The 20,254-nt window shown below is 39.3% G+C and overlaps 1 protein-coding gene across 1 annotated transcript; it reads right to left on the minus strand.

Annotated features, from left to right (window-relative positions):
- Positions 1-6,264: 6,264 nt before the first annotated feature.
- Positions 6,265-7,664, minus strand: LOC131266419 (uncharacterized). The gene is made up of 3 exons (XM_058268938.1): positions 6,844-7,664; positions 6,576-6,777; positions 6,265-6,504 (listed from the first exon to the last, which is right to left on the minus strand). The coding sequence occupies exons 1-3, from the start codon at positions 7,662-7,664 to the stop codon at positions 6,265-6,267; spliced, it is 1,263 nt and encodes a 420-aa protein (XP_058124921.1).
- Positions 7,665-20,254: the final 12,590 nt, after the last annotated feature.

Below are 20,254 nucleotides of genomic sequence, written 5' to 3' on the forward strand. Positions count from 1 at the left end.
TTATTGGTAATTGACCATCCAAGCACGATGAAACGTTTCGAATGCTTTTTGCTGCCCATATTTTCAGCAACAACCATCGGTTATATTTGTTGCTCTTCCCCAAAAGAGTATTTTGTTTAATGGCGTTGGCAAATTGCTATAGAAAATTCGCTTAAATTGTTGCTTTTTCCAAACAAAACGATGCAGAACAATTCAATTACCAATTTATATTTTCGCTTTTAAATCTTTTAGAGCTCTCGTAAGTCATGAACAATGAGATCCTTCTATAAGGGCCTTAAAGCATTGGAACAAACCTCAAAATCATGTTCCAGCATGCCATGCCATGGGACGTCTATGTATCCATTTTGAATACCTTATTTTTTGCGTTCGCATACCGCCATCTTTGTAAATTTTGATATAATCTTCCGTTAAGCCCTGTTTCTATAAAAGTTTCAAATTTTCTGCTGCAGCCATTGAAAATATTTCGGTGAGTTGAATTTGAATTATTTATACTGACAAACTTTTCTCGCAAAGCATGTCGTTGGACACGTCCAAAAATGTATAAAACTTTGCCCATGAAAAGCGCATTGTGACGACGCGCACATGTGCGAACAAGCGTTAGCGTACGTAGTTTCATGTTGGCTCCAAATGTGAGCTGATCAGGAAACATCTTGTTGATGTCATATGTTTATACCTTTTTATTTTCTCGGTTATTGTCAGCCAGAATGAATGAAAACACCGCGGTAGCGAATGGTGATTACCATCTTCTGATTCGGACTGGCTGTTTAATGCTGATGGATCATCCATATTATATTTGCTTAATCACAGAATGTTATCATACATCATATAACTTATTATTTAATTTGTAATGAGTTTTCATACAGAAGGAATTTTTCCATAGGTGAGGAGTTTGAACTTTTTTGGAACTCATTTAAGTGGGTTAATTTTTTTCATATTTCAACTATAGCGTTTCAGAATTATACTTATACATTTTTGGAATTTTTTTTCAACCGTAAAGGTTGACGAACGTGTCAGTCAATCACGTATTCGATGGTTTGAATCGCGACAAGCTTCATCAAAATCAGAAAAGAACGGTGAGACACATCTCTAACATTATTGCACCTGGAACCAGTGCTGTACGATTTTCACAAGCAAGCTCACATTTGCATCGCAAGCATTTCAAGATGTGCATGGGAAAATGCCATCCTTCGTCAATCCACCAAAAACCCGGTACGGTCTGCTCAAGTTTGTGTAACCAATGTGCGCCGGTTGGTTTTGCATTTCAACATTGGCAGTTATTTGCCGTGGGAACGGGGATTGGTTGAATTTGGTTGCATTCGTTCCATGAACCGTGAGCACACACGACCAACGAACCGCATCGAACGAGGAGAAGTGAATGCAACTTGATTCGAGCTGACAGTTGCATGCAATGTAATGCACTTTTACTGCATTGGCATTATTTGGCATTAGCTTCGAATGTCGTTGGAACTATTGGACAGCTGCGTTCGCTACCAAATTAATGCCAGTTCACTTCATTTTATTTTTATGGCATTTACCTACTCAAATTTATTCGTATTCAGAGGCGAAAGTGTTGTCAACACAAAAAAAAAGTTGAATCATTAAGTAAAGATAAAGTAAAGTAACTCGACTATCATAATTCAACAATATTTTTAAAGATTTTTTAAAGTCCGCAGTTCAGGAACCATAAAACCTTGGATCCGTAAACTTATTAGAAACCTTTTTTATTCTTAAGCGATTATTTTTTACTTAGTTTTTCTATAGCAAACAGTTGCACTTCATAAATAACAGCCCAATTTATATGTTTCTTACTATGATTCTGGGTCTTGTTACCCTTTTTCTTACACACTGTTTTCTTAATTATTTTTACACGCCACCAATATAAATTGATTTTTTACACCAACTAAAACTTCCACACAAAGTTTTCATAGTGTTTACTCTGAAGCACTGCGTAATGTTCAACGTGGTGAAAAATTGAAATGCGCCACCTTGAGTTAAATTTGGTTTTGCGGTGGATCACGAAGCACAAAAAAAAGAACTCGTCCGTATAAAATTTCAGCCCTGAATTGCTCGTTTGTCCCGGAAACCACCACATGTGGTGCAAAGGATGCCATTTTTCACACAGCTGGAGTTTGCTGGTTGCCTAAGGAGAGAATTTCTCACATGAACTCCACTTGAAGCTGTGAACGAACGAACCAAACCCGGTTCCGGTGGTTGCCGCAAGCACCAAACATGAGATTTTCGGCATTTCGGTTCAATCGAGAGGTTCACCAGATGTACTAGTACACCGGCATGAGTACAGTTGCACATTCATCCTGCTTGGGATTATCAGTGGATGATGCTGCAATGATTTCCATTTTGGTTGAAACTAGCACATTTTCCGGGGCTCCGTTCCAACGAGAAGTACTCAAACGGGAAGCATAGAACGTGTGAAACGATCAGGAAAATGTATGTTTTACACCTTCATTGTGGTGACAATCGAGGGTTCGCGTGAATAAAGAGTTTCACCAGAAGATTTGTAGATTATATACATACAGCGTGAATTAATGTTAAAAGTATTCAATTAATACGGAATTTAATTTTTTGAAAATGTTTCGCTCTTTTATTATTTCAATTTCGATGATCTGAATAATTTACGTTGCGTTGGGAAACGTTTGGTTCATGTAGATGGCAAATAAGCATTTCCACAAATGGTGTATCGCGATTAACTCAGACAAAAAACGTGAGGAGACAGACAGTTCTGCCAAAAACAAATGGTGCTAATGAATTTATTCTCTGTCAGGACCTTATTCATTTATTCTGGTCGGGCTCCTATTATCTTCCCACCGCATTGAATTGGAAGGTAGGACATTTTTCGTGACGTGAATTTATTTTCGCCCGTGCTGGGATGACCTTTATCATCCAACCCGATGAATTAACCAACAATTAAGCAACGTTGCAACGATCTGCGGGACATCGGATGTTCCCAAATGGCATTTATTAATCTTCTCATCGTCTCAGGTTGGCTCCAACGAGAATTGTCGATTTTTGACAGTAGTTAATTCACACGTATTTTTTTTTTAGTTTGAGTCCAATCAATCGAAACCAGACGATCTATAAAATGCAAAAAAGGTAAGCCATTTGATAAGATAAATAATAAATTCAATCCAAACAGAACAATTTCAACTAAAGTAAGCCTTGATTTTGTTAAAAGTTCTATTGAACAAAATCAACGCAATGCAAACAAATATTCATAGCTTTAGAATATCGTACATTTTCTTGATTGAAACTGTAGACACGAAAAATCTACGTTTGACTATGCAAAGAAACATTAATCAAATTTCACACCTCAATCTATAGTTGGAAAATCAACTGAAGAATATAGACGCAAAGATCCTGTAGGAAAGAAGGCGAGTGTGGACGGGTTCTATTCAATGGAATATATTGCGCAATCGGACATGTTTCCAGTTGATTGGTTCAGAGTTCGATTAATTTATTTTATCCTTTACATCCCTTTTCCCATCAACAGACAACTTTCTCCGTTTCCACACAAACACAATCTCTCCTTTGGATTGGTGTTGGGTGGCCTTCGGCATTCAAGCGTAGAATGTAGACAAATGATAAGGTTCAGTGGGAAGTACTCAGTCGATAATAACAATAATGATTGCATGCTGACAACCAACCGGAATCGACAACAGGTGGCCAGGGTTTTCACGTCGAAGATCACGATTCTTTCGGCGGAAGTGGGAAGCAGGAAAGGACAATCAAATCGATACAACACGTCAGGCGACAAATCGTTCGAATACGGTTCCGGTTGCGGATGGCACGAACTGGCGGCCGGATATTTTTCACCATGAACTTATCGACCGACGAAGGCATTGGAGCAAAGAAGAATCCCGAACGGCGCAGAACATGGTAAGTGAAGAAAGGATGAAATCAACGTTCGATTGAAACGAACTCGTGGTTGTCTTTTCACTTCGAGCAGTAACTATTTCACTATTTGCAAGTTTTGTTCACAAGAGAGATACAAAAAGATTTCAATAGAGCAGGTTAATTTCAATGGTTATGGAAAACGAATGCAATTGAAAAGACCTGATTAATTCCAGTGTACAAAATGAGGTGTTTGAAACTCAATCATAATGTATGAAACGATTCATATGCTATATTTTTTCATCAACGAATATTAATATCTTATTAATGAATGTTTTGTTGCTCAAAAAATCGATTACCTGACGCCTTTTTATTAAAAAAAATCAATTAAGCCGTTGGATTCTGACAATCAACATCAAGATAAGAAAGATCAAATGACGAACAAAAAAGGCCAATATATTATCCTATGACAAAATGATTTCTATTTTTTTCTTTATGGTTTCCATGTCCCGCTTATCTTGTCATGGTCCACAAAATAATCGTCTTAGATGACATACGAATACCTATGTCTTGTCGAGAATATAATGTTCGATACTGAACACCTGTTCTCATCTTCACATCTAGATCTTATCAGAATTGAGGTGCACCGGTGCGTGAAGAAATTTCGTTCTTCATCAAAAACAGTTTGGACTTTCAATTTAAAGGAAAACATATAACCGTTTCTGTAAAACATTTCACGCACTCCTATCATCTTTATAATGAAAGGAGGTGAATTCTTCCTTTATCATGTTTTTTGGTTTCTTTCATCATTCCATGTCACGCATCGCATCTCCGTCATACCTGGATGGACCAACCTTCAAACTTGTGCCCAAAGATTCCGTTTCAATCAATTTTTTCACCCACGTCCAACAAAAACCAGACGAACAAAGAAGCGGTTGATTGCTTCAGCTTTGGCAAATGGTAAGATTATTTCCACCTCACTTTCATATCACGATCATTTCGAGCTTCGTTGCCGGCGGACGTCAGACGTGAAGTTATGATTTCTTTTCAGATGGAAATTTAGCTTCATCTTGCAGTCTCACGGTCGTTTTCGTTCAACTATGGATCGTCTTATCGCTGGTCACTCAGCAAAGCGGCGTCGGAAAATGTAAATTGCGGAATAAATATTTGAATTCAATTATTGCCTATGTCGGATGGTTCAATTTGTTTTCTTGACCTTTGGAAACTCAAGCAGGAAAGGAATAATTTTCGCACTCTCCGGTAAGACCGGTGAAAACTTACTGGAAGATTTGAAGCGAACAGATGCAGAAAGATGCTCCAGATTACAACATAAATAAAAAAGGTGGAAAGGAACTCCGTTGAAGGGGCAAAGATCTTAAATAGATATCCGGGAAATTGAAACATCCGACACCAACTTGTAAAGGTTATGACTTTTGCTTTTTCTCGTGATGATCAATTATGGACTTATGATATGGTCATAATTAACCTAGTGAATTAAATATAACTACCATCCTATTTTTTGTTATTTGTTTCGTTTTATCTAATAAAATTTAAAACACAAAATTTTGCATGGTGAACTTATTTGCTGGAAACAAAAGAACAGAAAATTGATACCGTTTTTCATTCCAGCTTCCAACCGAGTTGAAGACGAAACTGGACTGTAGAACACCAGTCCAAAAGCATCCCGCAGCCTGCCGACGTTGTAAATCAACAGGTCTTAACGAAATTGCTTACAGTTTGCCTTCCGTGCAAAACTCAATTACTCCCCTTCTTTAGTGTTCCACCACCTCCGAACCGTTGACGTCAAGACCTTTACGACGTTAGGGCAAACAACTTTCCCCATAACTTATAAACGTAGAATCCCCAGCCAGAACGAAGAAGCCTTTGACCCTGTTTTGTCACTGATTGACTCCTGTCGGTGTTAAACAGCCAACCCTTTCCGTTGTACGAAGAACCATGGGCCCAATTTAACTAAATCTTATCAGCCAAGCGGAAATGGAAGTATTCTTTACTTCCGCTAAAAAGTTAACACGGAACATGGTGCTATTCTCAACACCATTCCCGAATAGCCCTTCTTAGGCTGAGCATTTTATGAACCATGTCAATTTTTACAGCAGGGATAATTTGATTTTCAAGACCAATTTGAAAGTTTTCCTGTAAATATACCAATCAAATGATTGAACAAATAGGAATCGAGTGTCCTTTAATTTGTGCTAGTTCAATTGAGATTAGGTCCATGTTTCGGAAAACTTTCAGGATTGAAATGAACTGTAAGCAGTTTTATTCGGATCTCTACCTTCAGATTAACAAAGTAACGTGTGCTTGAGTGGTGTGAACTTTTTCTATGTGAAAAAACTCGCATACATTGGAGTTGCTATGGAAACTACTGTTTTGATTTCTATTTCTCAGTGAAGCCATCTAGCGGCCAAGCTGAAGCATGAACGTCAGCATGGAGTAACTTTTCTGCATCAGCTCCGCGAAACTGTTCATTGAAATTTGCTCCTGCGCTCCGTAGTTGAACTTAAGTGAACGTTGTGACTGCACAATCGTCAGCAACATGGTACGTCGGATGCCATTGTACTCTCGGCGAAAGCGAGTCGAGTAGCGCAACAGCTGCGGCCAATCGAACTCATACAGAGCTGTTCCAATCTGAAGGTTCTGCGGAGCGGAAGAAGTGGTGAAGATGTCAAATTGGTTGAAGATCAACAAAGCTCATGAACTGTTCTTACCAACTCGGTTAAGTGCTCTACACCTCGGCTTAGGAGGAACGACTCCAGGATAAGAAAGGAGGCGAACAGGACGTAGGCCATGCTGTAGCCAGAGAATCCCTCGAAAGACACGATGAAGAACGAGTCCGCTATCAACCCGAAGGTGCTGTAGTACTGTAGGAACGCGAACGGAGCGACGATCGAGCGGAGTTTACGGAGGTTTCTGAAATGGATTTGACAAGTTGGAGCAGATTTGTGTAACTTCTTTGAGGACGGTAGAGTCACCTACTGTAATAACTCCACGTGTCGCCTAATTCGTTCATTTAGTCTGTGTTTGAGGTCACTCCAAAACGCCAGTTCGTTCCCCTCACCCATGGGTAACCCCGTACGGATAAACTCTCCGTGTTTGATCAACAGCGAATCCTCAAGTTGCTGAAAAGAATGCACCAGAATCTCCATCTCCAAGCGAAAGCCCTCTATGAGCATGTAGAATACGATGAACGACAGCACGTACACGATACCCCAGCCCGCCGTTACCGTTCCGTACACAATCTGCAACAGCGATCCTCCCACAACCTCCCCGTTGTACTGCAGCATGAACTCCCGGCGAGTCAGCAGAAGCCGTGCTAAAAAGCAGAGCGACTCCAGCACGATGGCGGAGACTAGTAGCACTAGGAACCGATTGTTATGGCGATACAACCTGGATCGGCGCTCTCTGGCCCAGGACGGATCGCTACCCTGGTATGTCCGATCGTTAAGGAATCGCTGTAACTGCTTGAGGTCAGGATAGTGATGCTCGAATAGAATCATTCTAAGGAAGGCTCCGCTGCAAAGCCCCAGCGCGCCGAGAACGTTCGCCGAAGCCGTGTTGTACTCCCAGTGGTTGAACATCCAGCCAGCTTTGTACCAGTAGGACAGATAGGAGAGCACGTACAGCGTCCTGTAGGCTGTCCAGAGCAGTTTCCGAAGCCCTTTCGCATCATAGTGCATGGCGAACAGAGTCCCAAAAGTGTTGAACAGATTGAAGTAGTCCACCGAGTCGAAGAAGATGAAATAGCGCTCCAAGAACTTCCGTTGCAAGGTGAATCCGAGATGGAACAACGACGCCATCATGAAGGGAAATCAAGACTTAGTTCTGTCTTGGGAATCTGCCGCATTTATATAGTCCAGAATACATTCGACTTCGGAGGACTTCAAACAGTAGGTAAGTTGAGGATAAAAAAGAAGTCGAACATCCCGAGGATTCAATATCTTCATACACTCAGTATACTTTCCTTCTATTAATCACAAAGCAGGAACTTCTTCATGCTGTGCCTCGTGTGATACAACAGTTGGATTTGACGGGTTTCGAATATCAATCCATAGCAAAAGTCCTTGGTCTGGCTTAAACTATGAATCGTCTTAGTACATAAAAGAGCAATTATAATGTTAATCAACAAGCAGATCAAAGGTTCAATTGCGTTGTAATTAAGTGGCTTCTGTAAACCTGCCATATGGGTTTGGTGACTTGATGTAGGCAAAGGCACTGGTTTTAAAAATACAATTCGCTGAAACTTTACTTTACTAGCATGTTCAAGTGAGATACTAGAATATCAAGGTCATGTTCCGCGTATGACGTAGTTTGTTTATTTATTTATTAATAGCAGTACTTTTGACAACATCATCGGTGGAATTGTCGTGTCATCTATTTGGAGCCGCTCCTACTCAACTCAGCTCAAACAGTTTGGTGCATAAAAAACCAACAAAACAAGAGAGATGTTCATCCAACTCGCCATGAATATTGAAACCACATTCACAGTAGAAAACTAGCACACAACCATATCCTCTCGAACAGAACAATCCTAGGCGGTTTGCAATAAATTCTTCCACAAGAGCAATTGTGACATATTGCTCCGAGGCGCGACTGCATTTAATTTTGGTTGACTACCTCCCAGAGGGTTGATGAAAAAGCACGATGAGGATCAGCATGCACAACTGTGCACAAATTAAATTTGCTGGTGTGTAACGGCATCGGTAGCAGATGAGTTTTACCAAACAACTCTCCGCCGTATGGCGTTATGTTAGCTGACTAGGTTGTTATTTAAACATTCAGGCCCTTTGTTACTTTGAACCGCGAGCCAATAAAACTGCGTGCGACCGTTTCAAACCAGCATCTGTTTCCGGCATATCTTTCCGGATGTTTTAGAAAGTCCTTTTTGTTGCTTTTTGCAATGACACCACTCAGTTAGTAAGCTCTTTGATCGTATTCTGACAGCATTTTCATAAACGGTGCATGATTGCAAGCGGAGCACGATGTAGAATGAAAGTTCAGAACGCCGCAGGACGCGTGCAGCTCATGTCGATGATGACGATGATGGTGCTGATGATGCAGTCGACAGCGTAGTTGATTAAAATTGTTTGCTCAAAACTTTGTCGTGAGCCGCAATGATGATGCCATCGCATGGTTGGCCCTAACTTGGGTGACTTAAAGGACGAAAAAGAAAACGTACGAAGAGTCTTAGAGAGCCAAGCTTCAATCTCAACTTCTGCAATAATATTTGTTGTGGGGCTTCAGGGTCTTTACTTCGTCGGATGGTGTCGTCGGGGCAGAATGTAACCGTCTCGCTTTTCCCACGTTAGTTTCAGTCCACGACTGAGAATGCACCCTGAGCTGAGCAAAGAATAGTAACTGAAGATGGTTGGCTTTGAGTCAAAATTTTCAAACTGTTACAAAAGAGGTATTAAGGAGCTGGAAAATTAATCGTCTACTAATTCAGTGCTTCGGTGCTTTTGCACGGCTGAAATATTTGCTTGAGGTTATATACCGTGTCTGTGTTGAGTAAAAATGGGAAATTGTATACCTGTTTCATTATTTTTACATGTTTTCTGCTGGATATAGTATCTAGCTTTTTTTCTTGAGAGGAAATTTTATTACATTGTCCTCCGTCAAGCTCAAGATGTTGTGTCGAAAGCAATCACAAGCCCACGAAACCTATGAAAATCTAATTTATGTTCACTTCAGCTATTTCTCCACTCAGGTGAGTAGTTTCTTTCTTTTATCCCTGCTCACGTTTTCCACAACATCATTCTACTCACGTAATGCAACACGAAACACGTGTTTGCTGAAAGGAGTCAATTTGATGGTCAGGATTTATATCTGCTTGAGGCTGATTGATGGAGACGCCTGGTCATTTGTGTGAACCGTTGTGGTTTGATTCAATAAATTACCCAACGTGCGGTCAACGACATGCTTCGATCGAGTTTTTTCTCTCGTTTTCACCATATATGAGATAACTGCTTGGTTGAGTCAGACAATACCATAGTGTTGGTTGGAAATGAGGTGTTTTGGTTGAACTCCAAGGCACTTTATAATGTTGGCCAAGATAACGTTTTTTTTATATCGTGCAAACCTCAACTCCAAAATCAAAGAGAGCGTTAACATAAAGTGACGAAAAGTGAAATGGACAGCAATCCTGAAGCAAATTTGGCGTAAAATATATTTCATGTTTTATTTGCCTTCATATTTCAAAATTGGAATGGCACATGAAAAGAATTGTGTCGTGATGTGTAAACTCCAGATGCTTCGGTTGAAGAAATAATATTGACTCTGCTTTTTTTGTCGCAAAATTTACCACGGAAGCCTCTCAGATTTTTCACACCCTCGTGCTTGATATGCGTTTGGTTTGTAATAACATTTTTCTATGCAGGAATACACAGCAGACTTCAAGAGTCTAAGTGGAATCCAATGTTATGTTACTGATTGTATTTTGCTACTCCAAAGGCTTCCTACAACATGCGATTTGCTCGTTTCAATCTTTGATGTCAAGTCACTAGATACTAGGTGTACAAACTCTTGCTCACATACAGTGAAGATGAAAAAAAAACCGCGTTGCTCCTTCCACTGTTACCACCATCCTACATGCGAGAATGTTTGTGAAGGAATCGTGGAAATCGAATTTTATTGGAATTCAATTTGCTTTTCGAATCACTACAACCTGTCGGAACGCTCTGATCTAGCGAAGCCTTCGACATACTTACACTATAACGATAGATGATTTCATGAGGAAGGCAGAAAAGGACAGTACGAAAATAGGGATTCACGAATGCTTACTTGTACTTTTGTGATGAAATTTTGTTTGATTGTTTGTTTTTCTCTTTGAAGTATTTGATACTCATATTCAACACAACGATTGTTTGCGCAAAAGCATGGTTAACAATTAAAAGTTAAAAATAGAATTATACCTTTACCTTTCGATTGTAAAAGAAAGAAGAAAACTGATAATCGAAACAATGTTGTTGTTAGTATATTGATTGTTTAAAAAAAGAGTTTAAAAAAAGAGTAAATTTGAGCGACTAAAATTTAATGTTTTTAAAAATCATTTGCAACAATTGTGGTGTTTTTTTCAATCGTACCATAACGACAACCAACATGGTAAAATTAAAACCACGGACATAATCAACTAACCAATTGCTGGAGCTCCTGTTTCGAAGAATGGAACATTTTCAACCAATCTGCCGATACAGCTTGAATTCCCTCAAGAGGTCGTGGCATTGACACTTCTGCACATCACCGTCGCCCCTTGGTGGACGTGAATGCCGGCACTAATGCGATTACCGACGCTTGCGGAATTTCGAAGCGGAAAACGCTAATGGCTCCCGTTAGCTCTGCACGCCGCTACCGTTTGTCGGTCGGAGCCGATAGAAAATGATCAAAGGAACGTCTGTATTTAGGGCTGGGTCCGGAGCTCCCTATAGTGGTGGAAAATTTGCTCACTGCATCACACGGGTTGTCATTTCCAGTTCAGTTCAGAAAAGGACGGTGGAATGTTTTTCCCGCCAGCCACTAATATGCACAACCGATGCAAACACGACACAAGTTATAGAGCCGAATATTGCATGTACTGATTTCAAATTCTAAATATAATTTAATATTGAATATTTGTTTATACAATATATATCCAATAATGATGGTTTATTAAGAGTTACTTGCCTGAGGGGACTGATGAACATAGGATAAAAATGAGCGAGAGTGTCATGATATAGCTTGATCGAAGTTATATAAAAATACAACATTCGTCTGTCCTGTTTTATGCCGAAATGTATGTGCCAATTAATGAAAAGTAATGTACGAGTCCCTAGGCAACCATTACTTCCATTTTTACAATTTTACTGCGCAAGACAATGTTCAAACTGGAAAAAAAATCCCCTCGCACAGTGGCTTAGCTAGAGGAGCGGTTCGGCAGTCCACACAGTTTTACGTCATTTTTGATCTCAATAAGATATTATTGGATGTTTTATGAATTTAAAATCACATTTTCAATTATCTTTGTTCGCATGTTGTACATTTTATTGTTCTCAAATACAACAAATTTTTGAATGAATCGTATAAAACATTTGCTACGTTCCACACATGTTTGAAGAACATAATTAATGTACTAAATATTTGACTGATATGAGTAATGTTCTGGAGAATTCTTATTGAACGACCCTTTTATTTCTATGGAAGAGACAAACTAAAAGACCAGACTCTGATCCACTGTACCATGAAAGAATCTAAAAATAAATCATGCTGCACGAAAATGTTCAAATACATTTTTTTCTTGTCAAACTTTACATCAACGTTAACGAAGGTGTGACAGGCATGTTCATAAATAAAAACAAGGAGCCGTACACATACGTGTACCGAGGTTTCAGTAAATAAAAATGCATCGACGGACTGCATCTATTCGAGCTCGGTGGATGGTTCAGTAAAAAAAAGATCTTCACAGGGTTAACTGATGAAAGCCACCCTTACAACAGTTGGGTTATGATGCAATTATTCTGTCGACGATGAATGGCAAAGATACTAGAGCCTAGCGGAGAAAAGGGAGTATCATGTCATCGTTGACGTTGATGAAAACGGTACACAAAAGCGAACGCTGCTAGGCTTGACCAAGTGGCACCGTCTGGCTCAAGGGTTTATTTTCACTGCACATAATCTGGTTGGAATGTCAATCAAATTCACCCCGGAGCAACCGATAAAGTTGGCTGCTGTTCTAGTTTTTCCGCACGACTCGACGATAAATCGATGCTTGGACAAGTTCAGATAACTTAACAACATCTGAGTTCAAAACAAGAGCTGTATGAATATTTAAACAAAATTAAATTCAAGCTTACTGTTGCTTGTAAAACCTAAAATGTTATACCCATTTGTTTGTGTCTTGAATATGAAAATTAATGATAAATACTCCATTTCGACCTTATTTCTAAACTATTTCAATTTCATTAAAATTCCTATTCTATTTTTTTACTCTGCAAGTAATAACAAAGATTTCAGAACCAATCTCATAAGATAGGTTATTGTGATCGAAAAGGTTAGGTGGCTGCACATTCAAACAACACATTTCGCCTGAAAAGAAACTCGAAAAGGAGCCTCCTTTTGAAAGTTAAGCTCCAAAACGTGGCACTTGACTGACACCGACGGTCGATTTTCCCATTAGACACGTTCACCTTGACAGGTTCGGTTCCTTTTTTCCTGTCAATTAAACTTTCCATAATTGAAATTGGTTCAGTGGGATTACATTTGCAAAATGGTGTTTTCCAATTTCTTTGCTACACAGCTACGACCCAGACGCACACATACGGATTTTCGACATACTTTTGAATAGAAAATTTTAATGGCGTTCTCTTTTTCGTCAAGCTTGTGAATCTCTTTCATTATTTAGATTGAGTTTATCAATATAACGTAAGGAAGAAATAATCCAGAACTAACTTTATGAGAGTTCTTTTATAAATGATCCAATATTCCCATACAGTAAGGTCGTCTCTTAGAATCGACATTCCAATCCAAATTGAATGCACCCTTTTCAAGGAACCTGGTATTTCTAAATCCGATTACGTACACTTCTTGAGTTGCAAATCGAAATCTAACTTTTATATTCCTTGAAACGGTAGTGGTGTGAGCCGTCGGGAAGAAAAAGTATGATCATTTCTAAAGCAGTTGCTTTTAAAATATCGACTTATGTAAACTTAACAACCGGTGTTATCTTAATCCGGTGACGAGATATATTTTGATAAGAAGCTTTCTGTTACGCAATAAAAAAATTCTAGCTGAGAAAAGATAAACTATGACAATTCTATTAATATGTTGATTGAAGAAAAAATAACCCAAGTGACAAAGTTTAACGACACGCAGAAGACCTATTCTACGAGCTGATTTCTTATACCGTAAGCATTCCTGTTGGCGAATTTCATTTACCCTCATTGCAGTTATCAAGTATTCCACGACCTTAGCACGGTGAAAAAAGCACTAAGTTGGTTGTGGAATTCTTGAAAACGGCAATGAAAGTAGATTTTTTCGCGCCATTTTTCATGGTGGTAAGTTGCTTTCTCGGGTGACGTACTTTTCTTTCTTTTAGTTAGATCTCATGCTCATGGTGAATGGTGCTAAGGAGATAATAATATGCAAATAAATCACTTGATCAGTGGTGAACACAACAGCATCAACGGGTGGTGAATATACATTTTCATTCGTATGTCGGTAGACTATTTTCATTCAGGGTTACGATCAGGTTTTAATATTTCTTCAGTGAGACATAAAATACCTGGTGTCTCCATTTCAATCCCGTTAATATCAGGAAAAAATTACTTTAAATGCTTTTAAAACTTTTTTAGTTTTAGAGAGCAAGCATAACTATCCCAGCAGTTTTCTTAGTCATGTTGAAGATAAAAGTTAAACAATTGTGCATTTTCTCGCTCACAATGCACCTACATGTACATTTTCCAGCAATTTCTGTTTTGTTTCTTTGATAGAGTTTGATAGAAAAAGTTTTTCTATTTAAAGTTTTACTTTCGTTTAACCTGACGTTGATGGTTTGCTTTCATATTTTCTTAATTTTGTACATTTTCGTGTTAAATGTTTGCATTTTAAAAGTTCTTACAACTCAATCCTTCATTATTTTTATTTATTTATTTATTTTATATTTCATATAAAGCAGTACGTGCGAAATAGCATTTTAAATTATGAAACTAAAATTTCATCCTCCAAATGTTGTACTCAAACAGTATTTCATTATCATTTTATCAGAGAAACCAAATGATTTGGTGCTGGTAGCAAATAGGATACTTTCCAATTTGTGAAAGAGATTGATGGGCACAATTTGCAGACCATGCAGCAAATGTCTTTGTTTCAACTCATCAGATCGTGTTCATCGACATTCGATGATCCGGAAGCTTTACGGAAACAAATATATAATCAATCATCCAGTTACGACGACACACGACTTGGCTGACAAAGCGGGAAATTTACCAATGCAAATTTTAACTCACGCTCCGAAATAGTAATCCACCCGAATGGAAATCTAAAGACAAACGATCGCCGAGCGTTACTGGTTGAGTTGAGGCTTGCGATTGAAGGAAACCGATCAATTTCCCATTACTACGTTCCGGGATTTTGCACCATCCTTTAGTCCCGGGGGAAAAGGAAGCATCGCTGAGTAATCGATTTATTGCCTCGCAAATCTTTGGGATGAAACCAAAGTCGGTTAGTGTAAATTTGCTTGAAATGGTAAACTTTTCGGCAACAAACCGACGAGAGCGTCTTTTATTCGCTTTGTTTTTCCGCTCGAAGCATTGATTCATGTTGCCGATCTGGGGGATCATTTGTTTATTTTCGGTTGCTTAGCATGTCAACGTGAACGTGAACCAATGCGGGAAAATCGATGCAATCGGGGGCTCAAAAAAGTCGTGGGATGCTTTTCGGATACAGACGGTCCGTATTTGTGTATGTTTTCCCGATCGATAGTCAAGCGGTTCTATTGTCTCATTGCAAAAGCTTCCATGTCCGTCTTGGGCTTCTTGGTTAATGAATAATTCATTCACGTCAGCCACTTAGGCTAGCGAGAAATCTACTTGATGCAAATAAAAACAGTGATATCGGTTGCCACTTGTATTCCAAAGCATAAAATGTAACACAGATGGACATTTTCGGACACGATTTGATAAGCTACATTCACATGCCTTTAGTACATTGAATTTGATGCTTTGAATAACATGTCAGTGGTAAGAAAACGCAAAGAAGGAAGACATGTTACCAGAGGAAATTTGAAGACGTTGAGAAACATTTATAAAAAATCTCTTCTTACGGAACTTTCTGTGATATGAAAACACACAAAAGGCTACATAAATTAATCATTTTTAACATGTTTTGATATTTCTCATCATCTTGAAGTGGTCGCGGAAATGTGTGTGTATGTGTCTGAATAATCCCGTTTGCATTAAGATATCATTAATCACGTCAGTTCGGTTGAATAATTTTTAACCTTCCGCCAAGTTTCGACCTCTTAGGCCTAATTCTAGCAAACAAACCTTTTTCCTTCGTTTGTCGGTGGAAGGGTATCGACGTCCCCGACCTTCAGTGATTCGGACAGCAGGGACGTACGCTTGATGGACAGCAGGAACCCTTTACTTCTAAACCCATGCGAACGTTCTTCACTAATGAAGGTCTGCTGCAAATTGTTGCTGACACAGGTTTGACGGGTGTCCTTGAGACGATAAAATAAAAGCGAGTGGAAAGAAACGCAAAAAGGCAAAAATAATGATAACGTATCCGTAGTAAGCGGCAAACTAAGGCGTGGGTAAAGTGAAATTCTAACAACAAGCGACTAGAGCAGAAATAAAATGCCACGAGGAGTATTGACAGGAGAGAAAAAAAAAACCTGAGGCCAGATGGTCAGTCAAGCAAACAAGACGTCACAGAGGTAAAGACTAACGAACTATGACAAGAACACGATTACGGTGGCATTAGTTCTACTCCTGGTTAATGACGATTATCGATTTCACGCACACGGCCCTGAACGTGAACTAGCGAAGCTTACAGGAAAACTCGGGAAACGGTGGAAATGGATGTTTAAAGACGGATTTGGTCAGCAAATGTGGGATGGAAACGAAAGTCGTTGAAGGGAAAGATATTTTTCTTCTTTCACATCGATGTACCAGTAACGATTGTTGATAGCATATTTATGCATAATTATTATAACAAGCACGCAAACGGGTCAATGCTTGGTGGACTTGGTAATCTGCTCGTCAATGTTGATATCTAGAGGTGAGTGAGGATTTCCTTCCCACCATTTTAATCCAAGCTTCTCACATATCCTTCTCACTTATCCTTCACGTTGTTTACTCCATAAATATGAAGATAAAAATCAAATTTATGCTGAAAACTATTTTATTACTTTGCTTCAAGCGCTTTATATCAAACAGGTCCTAAACCGGGAACCGTTTTACATGGTGCTGGTTAGAAAAAGTTTGACTTTCGATAGTCAATGGCAATGAATTAGTACCATGTTTTGTTAACATCAATTTTATTTCCTAATGATAAAAGTATTCACTTAACAAAATATATGTATACTATGCTTTGAGCAATTTTGGAATATACACTGTACACAAAGAGAAGTTTTGCTGGTCCTTTTTTGGTTGTTTCACTCTTCCAGACTTCTTACGGAAGTAATTTGACTGCTATATAACAGCCCTACAGATCCAGAGAATGTTGATGTTTTGGACAGGACTCGGGTTACATTCGCGTCTGGTTTCACGAATGTTTTCTTATTTTCCAACAAAATCTCGACTGAGCATATGTTCAACACGTCTTAGTTTTTCGGTGCTGCTGCGACCTTCAACGTGTGATTTGAGAAGAAGAGCTACTCAAATTTCTCATCCAGTAATAGTTGAAGCTATGATACGGAAAACTTTCATCGCTGCTCGAGCTTCTCGTTTTGTAGGATCTTTCTTTAGGACTCACTCACTCACACATTTCAACGTCCTTCGTCGACGGCATTCCCTTTAACTTTTCTCGTACACAATCAATAGGACCCTGGTGGATCGTAAGAAAATCCTTTTCAGCCACTCAAACTCGGACACGGTGTCTGCATCCTTGTGCAGCTACTCAAGCCACGCTGACCTTCTTCATAAACCGTCCAGCATGTGAAGAGAAACGAGACATTAAACGAACCGAAGCTTGCACGTATTTTTAAGTTTTGTGCCTCGTTTACAATAAAAATACTCCTGAAAAAGAGTGAAGAAAACGAAGAACCTGAAAGGAGCACACCGACGACCTCATGGTGGACACGAGCTCACTAAGGCGACACAATGTCCAATCAGTGATGATGATGGTCAGAACTCCTCAGGCAACGTGCTCCTACTGAACCAAGCAATTAAAACTATGACACGTGCTGAAGTCCACTCACCGGAAAAGGATGAGGTTGGGAAAAAAAAGTTTCCTGCGCACGTTTTCCTCCAGCGGTGATGCTTCATTTGAACTCATTTTCCGCCAGTCACGATAGTTTTACAATCACCTTCGTTGATGAGAAGTCAGGAAGGGTCCAGAAATTGCAATTTAAATATTAATAGAACTTTTATTGCTACCGATTATTTTTTTTAAATTATTTTTCCGGTTTTTTCGGACGGAAAAGAAAGAGAATAATTGAAAAAATGGTGGGACGATTAGAAAAGAAATAAAGGAAAGATTCCAGAACCACAATCCCTTCAGCAATCACAAATTTACCGCAAGGCATGGATAGAGATTAAAAGTTCGCAAACATTATCCAATCCCGAGATTAATCCCTGCAGTTGGATGGCCCCAATGGTTTTCTACGATGAAATGTATAGACCATCGCCAAAACCGACCCTCGGTTGATGATTTTCTTGGGCGATCGTATTTTGTCAACCAACCGAACCGGAAGAGAGTGTTTTGGGAAAGCAACAATAAAAAGCGAGACGGAAACCCTTCTCACAAGGGTGATTGCACAATCATCACAATCGAAGTGAAGTCTCACCAAGGCTGGATGGAATGACCGAGAAAAACTATTTGTCCCAAGTCGGCCGAAGCCCCGGGGATAGTTTTCCGAGGACCCAAAGTATATCTTGCTAACCCGTGAGAGTGGGGAAAAGGATGATTCCAGACAAATGTCTTCATCCCGCAAGGCAGCAAACGGTTTATGGAAGGCTCAAGAGAAGAGGACGCGAAGGACGATAGGATGGAAAATGTTGTTGAACCATCTTATGGTTAACCCGCAGTCAAGCAGTGGCCTCTCCAGTCGGCTGGATCTCAACTCAACATTGAGAGCAAAGAGTCTAAGGTTGCTATAGAAACGTCTACAAACGTATTATCGTTTACAAGACGGACTTTATACGAAGTCATCATTCTCATCGTTACCAGGACAGCAGGAGTCTGCGGTTTTCGGCGTGTTGTATGTTCACGTCAAAGAGTGTTCGTATTCATCTCAAACGAACCATACGAATGTAATGAAAATTTAGTGCACAAGGACAAACCTAAACTAGTAGAAGTAAGGGTAAAAGACAGTCACGGGTGTATAACGTGCATCTGTGTTCAGTATCTACTTGATGTCCTTTGCTTGAGATCAAAGCAAAAGAACAGTAACAACCGCAATGCACACTTGCAGAGTCATAAATTTTCTAGCCACGTTAATACAGGATGACAAAAAGTTGCATGAACCAACATGTTTGCAAGTACCACCATATGTTGGTGAAAAATGAGAAAGAAGGCAACCAACTGAAAATAAAGCAGTCTTTTATTGGATCGGGATAGTGAAAACGAAACCGAAAAAACATGTTCAAAATGAATTCCTGTTCGATAACAAATTCCATTTTATCTTTTTAAAGGATTTTCCTTTTATAGAGTTCATTGTAGGATTTCATGACATGTTACGATGCTACTTTACTCCATCGCACAATTAACTTCTCATCCAGAGTACCACAGAGTGTCAATTTATCGGAAAACTGCTCAAACTTGTCCTATCATACTTGTATGTTGTTTGTCCAATACAGGAAAATCTCCGTGAGAAGATAAAATTGATTAACGAACAAGACGGAACGGGTCTTTCTGATGATTCCTGAGTGGTTCGTGGACAGAAATCAAAGCAGATCATTACACAAACCAACTCATCAACCGCTTCGAGCCAAGCTTGCAACAATCCAATTCGTTTCCACATTTATCTTTCCACGGCCATGCTTAAATTTGCCTCACCACAGGAAGTCATTAGTCACGAGGCATTTGAGGAGAAGTTATTTGACATACTAATGCAAATTCAGCGCTTTTCGAGAACGCCTTTGTCTGAATGGAGCATTCACCCATACTGCGGGAAAGTTGTGCTGTGTCGCGCGAAATGATTTGCATAATTTGGTGTGTTTTACATCATCTATGATTCATGGTTCGCCAGGGAGGCCTGAATGACCATCAGAGCATTGCTTATAGCTCGGTTTGAGATGTTAATGCCACTTGTGACGCTTCCGGGCCAAAAAGTTGCGAAAATATTACACAATGAAGTTGTCGACCTGAAATGGAAGAAGAGTCTTCACAACAAACTTTGCTCGGTTTTTCAATTTATCACTCCTTAGTATCAAGCTCCAGACAGTACTTCCTAAAGTTAAGTATCCTAACGACGCACGAAAATATCTCTTTGGGTTCATGCAGCAAAAAGTTTCCATCATTTTTACAGAATTCAACATGTGACGTATATAGAAACGAATTGATAGAACATGAAACCATACTGACGCTTATCCGAGCACACAATTTCAATCCGCCCACACTTTTTCAAAGACGGTTTTGCAACAACTTTTCTTAATTACTGTTGTGAAATGTATTTAAAGCGAAGCATTGTAAAGAAGACTTTTCCACGCGCTCGGAAGTCGCTATCTTAGAGTCATTGTCAGCCACATCCTTTTCA

Source organism: Anopheles coustani, chromosome 3 (assembly GCF_943734705.1).
Source record: "Anopheles coustani chromosome 3, idAnoCousDA_361_x.2, whole genome shotgun sequence".
Classification (NCBI taxonomy): Eukaryota; Metazoa; Arthropoda; class Insecta; order Diptera; family Culicidae; genus Anopheles; species Anopheles coustani.